At 44.1% G+C, this 12,117-nt stretch overlaps 1 protein-coding gene across 4 annotated transcripts in view; it reads right to left on the bottom strand.

Moving 5' to 3' along the window:
• Positions 1-12,117, bottom strand: part of HERC3 (HECT and RLD domain containing E3 ubiquitin protein ligase 3) — a 44,698-nt gene that overhangs the window by 19,457 nt on the left and 13,124 nt on the right. For all 4 annotated transcript variants that reach the window (XR_009486164.1, XM_059844087.1, XM_059844088.1 and 1 more), the window contains exons 3-8: positions 6,411-6,570; positions 4,684-4,760; positions 3,857-4,078; positions 1,805-1,896; positions 806-936; positions 4-164 (exon numbers count right to left, since the gene is read on the bottom strand). Coding sequence is in view for 3 of the 4 variants with exons in the window: in XM_059844087.1 (XP_059700070.1) it covers positions 4-164; positions 806-936; positions 1,805-1,896; positions 3,857-4,078; positions 4,684-4,760; positions 6,411-6,570 (843 nt within the window). In the remaining variant the exon portion in view is untranslated. The remainder of the gene's footprint in view (positions 1-3; positions 165-805; positions 937-1,804; positions 1,897-3,856; positions 4,079-4,683; positions 4,761-6,410; positions 6,571-12,117) is intronic.

Genomic DNA, 12,117 nt, shown 5'->3' with positions numbered 1-12,117 from the left:
TACCAGGTTTCCCTGAGAGTTGCCCATTGTGAGCTGCCCAGTGACCCTTGACAGGAGAGGGACACTTCACATTACAAGTGTGCCCTGTTCCCAGCTGGCCTCTTGTTCCACAGCCAAATGCATAGATCATTCCTGAAGAAGGCACAAAGGCTAAAGTGTGATGTCTGTAAGAGATGGGTACAGAGTTTGGGCCTTGTTTAACAATAAATCCAAAATAAAACAAAGACCAAAACCAAGGGGGAAAACCCCAACAACCAAACCAACACAACCTACAACTGATTCTCATTTCTCCTAGGCCAGAAGCTGGTGCCAAGCAGCACCTTTACATGGGCACCAATGCCCAGTTTTTGCCACCTGATGGCACCAGTTTGTGGGATGGAGCCCTTTAGGTGGAAGGGACGAAGAGCAGCTTGTGCAGACAGGCAGCTGGTATCAGGCTCGCAGGATCAGCTTAGTCATTTGCTAAGCCTGTACATTCTGAAAGGCAACCACACAGCACCAGTGCTGCTAACTCACTTTTCATTAAAGAGGCTGGAAACTTGTGACCAAAGGGGCTTCTGCTCTAAAGTCTTGCTGAATTATTAAGTCGGGAAGGTATCTTTTACAGGTTAGAGTGCAGGGTACAACCCCAATTAAAAAACCATCTCATTTAAAGGGTCTGAAAATTCTCATGGAAAGTAAGATTTAAATTCCTTTAGCTTTGATACATAGAATGCAAAAGCAGAAGTACTTCCCCCTGTTTGCATGATTCAGTACAGCAATAACCTCCACCAAAGAGAAGTTTCTGACTGCACACAGGACTCACCTGCCACAAGCAATCTGGGACACTTCACTGCCCATGAGCTCAAGAACTCTTCGGGGGTTCACCTCATCATTCATGGAGTCGTGGCCCAGCTGCCCGCAGGAACCTGCACCGAAGGTGAACACCCCTCCACTCTGTTAGCAAACCAAACAGCAGAGTCTCCATTTAGGGACCCATAGCCCAGCAGGATCTCTCTGACTACAGTTTCAGTATGAACCCAAAGCTTAGGCAGAGATTGATGGGGATTTTCAAAAGATTCAGAAAAGAAACTTGGGTTCTGCTAACACAGCTTTCAAATAAGCTACCTTGCCACCCATCAGAAACAAACAGAATTACCTTCAGGTTATCTTTACACTAGACAAGCTCCTACAGAACTAGTTTTCTACAATGGTATTTTTTCCCCACAGGAATCCCAAAGTCAGTTGTTTAATTCATTTTACAGTGGAAGCTCCAAAACAGGAAGCAACAACCACAAAGTGGCAGAGCCAAGGCAAGAACTGAGCTGCTCTCTTTCAAACCCTAGCTCTGTCCACTGACTGTAAATTATACAGCCCTAGGAAGCAGCAGGTTTGGAACTGAAAACCTCTTGTAAATGTTGTGACTACTAATGTTAAATTTAAACACTCATTAATTTTAGCTTGCATCTTATTCTGATGCACAGTATTACTCTATTTTCCAACAAAATGCTGTTTTCACCCCTTTGGATGTGTGTGTGTTAATTTTTTTTCCTCCCAAGGCTATTCTTTTGAAGTTATTCACCTGAGTTTTGCTATTTGCTGCCATGGATTATTAACTTCTTCATCTTCAAAACTAGCAAAGGACTGTGTTGGGAATGATAGTCAGAATAAACAATGAGGCTACACTTTCCACTTAGTTTCTTTTACTGGGGTCAGAAGGAATACAGTAAGTCGATCTGTGTTTTTCTACCACTACACAGAAAGCTACTGTGAAACCATCAGGCAGGTGAGACAGTGGCCAGGGTTCCCAGGTCAGCACCTTTACCTTTGTCAGGACTGCAGTGTGTTCCTCCCCACAGCTGATGTAAACAACCTTCTGAGAGCGCAGCAGCTTCACGTGACACGGGGACTCTCGGTCTGCAACGAAGCCAAAGGAAATAATCAGCTGCTCCATAAACACAAACCTGCATGTCCCAGAAAAGCACTGAAAGTCTGATTTTCAGATGTGGTCCATGAGCACAAGGAAACTTTTAACAGCTCTGGAGAAAAAGGCCCCACATGGCCTTGAGTACTGCACTGCTGCTTTTCCATTCAAATTCTTAAAAGGCTTGACTGACTCAAACAAAGTTGTCTAGAGCAAGAGTGCACATGTTGATTATCTTGAATAAATTCAACATGCACTTGCTGTTTGGGAGACATGGTGAGTGCAGCCTAGATACACCCACCTTCAGCTTCATGTTCCATTTCACACTCCTCAGGGATGACTGCAGATATTTGTTTCCAAAACCTTACTTAGACCTTTTCCATATAGAACAACCCTGACACGTGGGAGACGCTTGTGCAAGACACATGGTAAGCTGAATCCCAATGTGTATTTAAATACTCAGCTTTCCATCTCTTGTCATCCTTTAAGCAGAAGATCCTCCTGCTTGCAAAGGTTAATCACTACCAAGCATTAAGTGATGCTTTTCTCCTCCACTCTGCCACCCCTAATCATTTAAAGTCTGTCTCCCAGGGATGAATATAGTAAAAATAAATGCTAAGCACTTCAAGGAGCAGTAGGCACCCCAAAACAATTAGATATTAAGGGGAGCAACTGCTTATTCCATACCAACAAAAAGTCAGGTTCCTACCTATAGAAGCTGCCCATTTCCCAAGATTCTCACCTTTAGGATTTGTAAGGTGCTTTTTTACTGGGAAGTGAGAGAAAAACAGTCACACTTCCATGAGTTTAGAATTGAGAGCATATTTTTGATTTACCTTTTTATGTATTTTAGCACTCTGATCTTTCTTATCACAGGAATGACACTTCTCTCTACAGCATAATTGTTAATAATAACAGTGCTGCAGAATACCCATGTTTGCAGACCTTGCTGTTCATGTTTGACAAGTGTAAGTCACACTGTCTTATCGTGATTCACTTACCATAAATACCACATATTTACTACAATGCCAGGCACTGAGGGGGAAGCAGAATGTGATCCCTGACCAGCACCATCCCACAAGATGATGCCTATTCTGTTCATTTAAGATTAGCCCCATGTCAGTGTAAGCCTCTCACATGTAAACTGCAGCTCTGTTTTAATTAGAAGCATTTATTTGCCAATCTACATGGAAAGGACACTGCTGCTCTTCCATTAAAGCAGCCCTACTTTACAGACAGTTGAAGGTACCTAGGTGCATGCTAGCTATCACATCTACACTCAGAAACTTACCTAGATACTTAAATCTGCTCAGGAATTATGCAGAAACTAATAAAGAGGCTGATCTGAAGCTCCAAAGAAAACCTTCCATTCCCTTTATTCCAAAAAGTTAAGAGTGTGTGAACAACAAGCAGAAGAGATCTGGCTTTTCAGACTAGCACCTGAGAAAACTACCATTGGCCCTTTATGTCTGGTAGACTGTGCAACAAATAAACTAGACAACATTTTACAGTACTGAGATATTCAGCGCTGCCATCATTTTGAAGCATATAGCTGCTCACCAGCCAAAATCATGTTGGGAAATGAGATAGGTTCAGCCTGCTGTTCTGCAGGGAAAGCCTTTGCTCCAACCAACTTCAAATAAAATATTTTTGAGAAGAGGGAGGAAGAACATGAGTGCTTTCTTTGATATTTGCATGTTGACACTCACACTTGAAAGACCACTCTTTTTAACCCTCCTCACTTAAATGAACACCCACAAGGGGAAAAAATCATGTTTCTGTTTCTACTAAGTATGAAAAGCCTGTAGAGACAGAGACTTTCTCTGCCATCTCGTCCCAGGAGGAGCTGCTGAGTGTTATAGACCCACTCAGTAAAAATACACTGCCAATGCAACAGGAGACACCAGGCAAAGGAGTCTGTCCTTCTTTCCCCTAGGAGCAGAATTTTCATACCTCGTTCATCACTCAGTCCCAGCTGTCCTGAGCTGTTCTTCCCCCAGCCAAATACAGCTCCTGAGAGAGAAAGGGCAAAACTGTGGGCTCCACCTGCAGCAACCTGAGCCAAAGGGATCCCATCTAGAGACTTGACTCGCTGTGGACTGGCTTGGGAGGGACATTCTTTGCCCAAGCCCAGCTGACCGTAGCTGTTCTGCCCCCATGTGAAGAACTGGCCATCTGAAACAAGGAAAGAAAGAGAATGGTGGGTGAAAGTTAGCCAACAGAAATGCAAGTTTGCCAAAATTAAAAATAAACAGTCCTGGAGGCTTCGCTCCCACCCAAGCCTCATGATGAAAAGAAAAAAAGCAAAATCAAGAGAGACATTCTCTGCTAAAAAAAAAAAAAATGCATGGCCTGAAGCCACCAGGCAAATGAACACACAAGCAACTAAGTGCAAAATACAAAATACAACTGCTGTAACAAACAGTGCAACAAAACCAGTCCTCATTTCACATAAAAGAGCAACAGCCAAGGAAAACTTCAACACAAAGAAATTAATTACACACATTTTTCTAAATCAATATGGAAAGCTTTCAAGCATTCCTGCCATCATTCACCAGTGAGACAGTGGGTGGTCTGTGTGTAATGTTTTCTTTCTTCACAGTATTGGCAAAGCTCTCCTCAATATTCATGGTACCTGATCCATTTTATAGCATCCCATTTGGCCCAAAAGCAGTCAGAACATGGGATGTCCTTGATTTATTATGCAGAAATATGCAGCCTTGGACACTGTGCAAAATAACAGCACAAATTTTGGTAATTAATAACAGATGTTACAGTACCTGCTGCCAGAGCCAGGCAATGCCAATTTCCACAGGAAACTTGCAGTATTGTCTGTTGGTTCAATTTCTTTATCAACCTAAAGATGACAACAAGATTTTAGAGTAAGTGTCCACAAATACAGTATCACCTTAGATAAAAATTACCATTTATACTCAGACACCTGTTGTAAACACACACAAAATCCATGGGTTTGAGACTGAGGAACAGTGCCTTGAAGGCAATACAGATCCATTTGTAATAGATGCAAATCCATGGAGACCTCTAGACACTTGACTAGTAACTCAACTACATTTCCTGCTATAACACTGAATCCAACCATCTGGAAATGGTGAAAATAGCTGGTTCTTGGTGTCTCTTTCACTTTTCTTTTTCAGGCACTGATATTTTTCATGCTGTTATGGGCCTAGCAGATCCAGTGAGTTACAGCACAAACCCTCTTCAGTGCTTTGTACAGAAAATAGCAAGTCCAAGGTTCAAGTTATTCCACAAAAATGTTATTTTTAAAATGGCACTATCGCATTGCTATGGGAGCCTCTCTCTGCCTGTTTTATCAGAATCACATGCAAGTTAAGGACTGTCTTCCCACAGAGCCCTTCAGCTCAAACATTAATCTTCTGTCACTGAAACTCTTTGTTTAAATACCGTTTTGGCAATGACAGCCATCCTACAGACACATCCCAAACTTCTGCTCTGCACTGGATCTGCAGCGGCAGACCAAATGAGAGACTGCATCTGCTGTCAACACAGCATGATAAAACACCTTGAACTACAAACACCATTTCTGGTTTTAAGTACTCTTTCATGCACCTCCTTTTTCTGTACAAAACACTGTGGCATTTTTCACGGAGGAAGCTAAGCAAGCTGCAATTTTTTTTTCCATCCCTCAGCCATCCATAGGCAAAAAGTCTGTTCAGCCCAAACCCTCTGAGGACTTGCAGGGCTCAGGGAGCAGCAGTGATGAGGAGAAGGAATCACCTTCACCCCAACATGAGAAGGGCCCTATTCCTGCCACACTGAGAGAAAGTGAGCAACCCTGACGAGGTCTCTGGTGTCGAGATGACCCCAAGGTGTTTAGAAAATCTCATTTTCCCAGTCCTGAGACTGAAGAAGAAGATGGGATTCCTTGGCTGCCATTCTCAAGGTTGTTTATTTTTTTCTTATCCATAACATTTTTTCTCCAACCCGCCGAGGTCTGTCTGGCAGGTCGGGTTCAGGCACACTGATCACCCTCAGGGCAGTGTTATCTTTTCATACTAAAAACTACATGTACTTTATTTACAATAATTTTCCAATACCTGTCACCTATGTTAGACAGTTTGTAAACAAATCCAAAAGTGCCACCATCAAAGCAGAAGAGGGAGGCCAAGAAGAAGCAGGAGAAAGACTGGACACGCCCAAATCCCTCCATCTTGCCTCCTGAACCCCCATTCTAAAACCCCAAAATTCTACTTTTTCACCCTGTGACAAATTAGCTATCACTCTACTTAAACTTTTGTGGCTTGTACATCTTCACACAAAGTTGGTAATTGTTTCCATGGGTTAAAATCGAAGGCACGGGTGGTTTTGACTCCGTGCCAAGGTCTCCGAGCCCCCTCCCAGGGTCTTGAGTCCTCCAGGGCAGCCAGAGGAATTTCCTGGGTTCCAACACAACCCCTGATGATCAACCCTTGGTGAGCAACCCTCCCAGGAGCTTCCCTGAGGAAAGCCAACCCAGGTCAAGGCTTACCTTGGCACTGTCACTGCATCCTCTATGGTGGTGAGCCCCAGCTGCCCGTCGCTGCCGGCGCCCCAGGAGAAGAGCTGGCCCTGGTCGCTGAGGGCCACGCTGTGTGACTCCCCACAGGCCACGTGCACGATGTGCTGCCCGGCCAGCGCCCCGATCGGCTCTGTGGGAACACAGGGACAAGGTCTCTGCTCACAGCACTCATCCCACAGCCACACACGGACACAGGGCTGCACAAATCCGCACGCAGAGCCGTTCCGGTGGGTGCCCTGATCCCCAGTTTAGCTTTAAAACATGTCCTACAGGAGGAAAAGCAGCAGGTTTACTGAAAATGTGTCTTTGCTGAGCTCTTCTGAAAGCCTGGTTTGAAGGTCACGGAAGGCAGGCAGGTATACATGCCTCAAGCACAATGGCAGCCAGCCTCAGAGACACAGGCAAACTGATTAGGTTATTCAGGGACAGCTATTCCAGATTTGATGCCACTCAGTTTTGATTCAGGGATCACCCAACACTGAGAAGATAGCAGACCCTGTAAAACATTTGACCTTCCACAGCTCTCATGTCCAATGAAGATGAGTCATCCACAAAGCTGGATGTCATCCACAACCCATCCACCTCACCTTGATTTATTGCTTGATGTGTATGTGTTACAACGCCCTCCATGCTAACCTTGGAACAAGTTTCAACCTATCAACCTATTACTATCACTGTCAAACATTGATTTAAAAAAAGTACCACATAAAGGAAGTAAAATGAGATGAAGGAATAAAAACTTTTATATAAATCATCACTCAAGTCCTCTGGAAGACAACCCACAATTGACTTTTCATCATCACACCACGTTAGGCAACTGAAGCAGCTTTCATGGCTACTCTGAAAACAGCTATAACCAAATCTTACTCATTACACAATTTTTACAAAAGGGCATGAAAAAAAGTCTTGTTTTTCAATAAAACACTGAAATACCACACAACTGATGGCAAAGCTCCCGGCATGCCAGACAGAAGCAAAGTTGCTTTCCTTTTTTTTCCCTGAACAAATACAAGTGTCCCAGGTGGATAAAGCAAGACATCACCCTGTGAGCTACAAGGCAGTGATCAGTATTCCTGAAATCCCCCTTGCTGGGACATGAGAGGAAAGGGTCATTACATGGCATTCCATAAAAAAGATACCCCACATCACAGGCATCCAGAAATCATTAACACACTTAGCACCAAAACCTGCTTACCAACTAATCTACATGTCTTAAATGACTGTAGAAAAAGGTACCCCTAAGAGGGCTTGCCTTCTGTGTCTGAGAATGGGAAAACGAGGAGAAAAATCCCTAATGGATGTTTTTGAAGAAAAAGGTGACAACTATTTAAATATGTATTCTAGCTGAGGAAAATGCCACCTGAACATTGCTTCATTTCACTCAAAATACCTCATGGCAACAGAGGTGCAGTTTACAAGTAACAAGCACACAAACATCCTAGGAGGGCTTGAGACCTGCCACCCAGTAACACCCTTGGTCCTGCAGCTCTTTCCAGCAGCACTAATTTCACCCAGTCCCACTGCCAGTGCAGAGACACAGCCAGGTTTGAGGGTGGTAACTCAGTTTAGACACACAGCTTCCCACTTGGGCCCACAAGCACCCAACTATAGCACTGCTTTGGCAGTCTGGTTCATGTTCATTTACATATATATATAAATGAGGGGGCCTATTTTTATCTGAGAGCTCTAAACAACCAGCAGCTGTAAGGGCTGATCAAGGTCAATGACAGCCAGCAGACAAGGTGTCCCAGCAGCACATGTGACCCCGGTCTCCTTCTCTCAGACACCCAGCAAGACAAACATTACCTGCTGCACTGTGCCCAGCACACCCCCTGAGTTCACACAGGTGTGTTTCTGCAACTTCAAGGTCCAGAATTAAAGCTGCTGTTGGAGAGGATCACACCATCAAAAGGGGAGCAGGACAAAGCCATCCACTTCTCCAAGGAAAACCCTTTGATTTATGAACCCATCACTTCACCCCTGCTGGAAGGGTGCACTGAGACTTGGCTGTCAGCCAGTGCACCTGAGCTCCTAAAAGTGGTCCCAAAGTCACCAGCCAGCCCTGCTTCCAAAGCTGCTCCCTGCACACTGCCAAACACTCCAGGGGACATGAGTCCGACAAAACAGCAAACATGGACAACATGGGACGCTGGGGCACCCACAGCAGACACTGTTTTGTGCCTGCAGCCATGTAAAACACTTCCCTGGGAAAGCAGTACTTGCCACAGTAAGTCTTATTTGCACAGGAGCTGACCCTGAATCACTGAAGCACCTTGGGGAGGTGACAGAAGACTCCAGGGACCAAAGATTAGCATCAGGAGCTGGAGGAGGCAGGATTCTGACCACAGCAGAACAGCACATAGAGAAAGAGTACCTTGAGGATGTGGCTGTGGCAAGGACTTCACATGCTGGGACACTGAGAGGACACCCAATAGGTCTAGAAATTCCAGGTTCTTTCAGTCCCCTTTGGCTCCATCCGAAGTTTAATTTGGCAACACAAATGTGACCTTGCTCTATGTGCCATCCCAAGAGACAAATAAATACCAGCTTGTTTTGAAAGGCTGCTCTATGTCACTGAAAGCCTTCAGTGACTGCACTGCTCACCAGTGGAACAGAGCACAGCCTCACCTGGACTCACTGCATAACCACAGACAGAAAAACCCCATGCCTGCCGTGGAGATGAAGCTCTTTGCCTTTAGAAAGGTGCATGTATGGCCCATCTTACCACAACACATTCCTAAGACCCTGTCAATAGCAGTTTGCCTGAAAAGTCATGAAGAAATGTAAATGCCAAATAGTTTCAAGTTTTATACACTCAGACATGCTTCTTCCCAGAGATGGAAAAAAGCCAGCCTTCTCCAGGGATCACAGGCTGCCCAGGCAGTCCAACAAAGGTCCCAGGTCACTGTCAGTGGCCAAGTCACTGAATGCACCATCTCTCAGCTTACATGGGATATCAAAAACATCTATCTGACAACTACTTCTTTGCTGATCTCCCATCAAAATATTAGATGTTTTAGTGGTTGGTATACATTTAACTTCCAAAGCACCATTATTCACTCCTAAGAGCAGATGTACCACTGCATTGAGATGAAGAGTACAAAAGGTGAAGTTTATTCCTGGTATTGTGTCTTGTGTAATTGATGAATAAAACCAGTCAAGTGGGGCTTAACAGGCACAATTATCTACAAAGCTAAGCAGAACAAAACCCTGAAAGCAACAGGGAAGGGCTGAAGCAGGTATGCAATACAGTGTTTCAACACCTCATAAAACTTTCAAAAAACAAACAAAAACTCCTAAGTTCCAAGAAGCAGACACTGAAATACTCTTCCTCCTGAAGCTGTCAGCTGTCTCAAAACAGCACCAATGCTTAGAAGTAATTTATCAGTTCTTCATATCTGCTGGACGTCCAGCTTTGATTTCTCTCTTCTGTCACTTTAACTTGTCAATCTCCACAGAAATAGGTATACCAAGGCTTGACTTTTTCTGGTTTTAACCCTGTTAGATCTTTTCATAAAACACACTGCAGTAGAGAATGAGGCAAAATGTCTTCGGGACAGCCCATCTGTGAATGGTGACAGGCCTGCTCCCCAGGACTGCTCTTGTGCTTTCTTGCTTTCAGCAAAAGTTGAGGCTAAGTGGAGTATGTTTCTAGAACTCAACTTTCTGACAATCAGTGCATTTAGCTTGAAGGTTTGGGAATGGCAGTAAGGCTGGGACAAGAATGAAAATCCCTGACAAGCCCACCATCAGTCCATAGCTTCCCTATTTATAAAACAGGGCCCATCCTTTGCCCCTACATCTTTGGAAAGCTATACAGGATCTTCAGTGCCTGCAACTGCTAGAAGCATGAAGCACTCACTTAGACTGCTCTAATTAGAATGCACAGGCAATGAATGATTAATTAGCTTTTGTACTCCTAGTAATTTTATCAGAGAGTTGGTACACCCTGCCTATGCATAGCTTCCAGCTGCTCACAAGACAGGCTTTTGCTAGAGGATGGGGCAAAATCCTTCAGCCATATGTGTACCAGGATGTACAGGAACAGCACCAGATGGTTTCTACTGCCTGGAAACTGCACAGAAACAAACAGCCCTGAGGTTACACCTTCAGTGGCAAAATCTGCATTTCTGGTCAGAAGAAGCTGTGTCTTGGAAGCATTTCAAGTGATTCCAGTCTGCTTGGACATCTGGTCAAAACTCTTCACTGCCTCCCCAGCTTGACAATAAGCAACTCAGAGCATTTACTCTTCTTTGTTGTTGGTGTCTGCAAGGAAAGTGCTCACAGATTCTCAAAAATGTCTTACCACCTTTACCTTGCCCAGATAAGAGACGATGGTAGAAACACAGGGAACAGAGAAACAGGTAAGCTAAGGTAAGAAATTCCTCTGGGTTAAATGCTAGCAGCTTGCAAGTCTGAGGGACAGATGAGCCAATTTCTTGGCACTGCCCTGCTTGTTAATATCCACATCCACACTGAGGATGCGTGAGCGTTGTGCAGCCCAGATCTAAAAATCAGAAGTGTGAGATACAATGTTTCAATGCACAAGGCAGCTGAATATTCAATCAGACACCAAGAGTGACCTAAATTTCACCTGTATAATCATTCTACTCTCTGAATACTGAAAAGCCTTAATTCTTACAGGAAAGGAGCAGAGTTCTCTCTTTTTGAAGATGAATTGCACCAACACATTCAACCCTCTAACAAGGTGACACTAACAGCATTAGCACTCAGGGAAGCATGATTCAACAGCCAAAAACTCCATAAAAATCTGCTACTGACTTCAACGAGCACCACAAGAAAATCAGAAAAACATCATGGTCCAAACTGATCAGTCACCACCATTTTACTAAGCCACTGTACAAAAAGCAAGTAAGAAACAGTGGATCTATCAAATGCTCTGACAAGATTTTTATACACTAATTAGTAAATTTCAGCTGACTCCCCATCTCCAATGGCACATCCCAAAGACATTTCTGCATATGGATAGCATGGCTCTACTCCTAGGCTGTGATGAGCTTCATTATTTCAGTCCTATAGAAGCAGCTGAATATTAAAACATGTCTAAGTGCTTTAAAGAAACTGGAAAAAGAGAAAACCAATGTGCAACAATCAAAATGCTTGCAACTGAAAGAGCACTATGAGAGAAGGTATCTTCCTCCCCTTATGAAAGTTTCTCCTTTTCTTGTCAGCATAACTTCCATGTCCTAGCTATTCACAGTTTTTATCAGTTAAATAGCAGTAACATACCAGCTATTTACCCAGTAGCAGCACAAGTACACTCACCAGCTTTTCCAGGAAACATCATCCCCAGTGGAAGTGTGATTCTGCCACTTGGAAACTGGTAACTGGGGAGGGGGAAATCATGATGTTTGCCAAGGCCTTTCTGCCCCTTCCCCTCTCCCTTAAAGCTCCCAAGAAGGACCCTCTGATTTCCCTCTGCCCACTTTCAACTCTGACCACCTAGGCATCCCACACTCCAGCTGTCACAGGAAACACCTGGAGCCCTGGAGCAGGATGAAGAAATCAGACTCTATAAACCACTTCAACTAAACACAGACTTTGCAAAGCTGTCATGTGCTTTTTAAAAACATAATCTAACCCAGCCAGCTAAAACTGCTCCTGTGGCTTCACCACCTCTGCAGGCTGTGGTTTGTCAGCAGTAAAAGCAGAGGGA

The sequence above is a fragment of the Haemorhous mexicanus genome, chromosome 4, assembly GCF_027477595.1.
Source record: "Haemorhous mexicanus isolate bHaeMex1 chromosome 4, bHaeMex1.pri, whole genome shotgun sequence".
Classification (NCBI taxonomy): domain Eukaryota; kingdom Metazoa; phylum Chordata; class Aves; order Passeriformes; family Fringillidae; genus Haemorhous; species Haemorhous mexicanus.
Note: the sequence above shows the minus strand (reverse complement) of the source record. Positions and strands in the feature narration are given on the sequence as shown.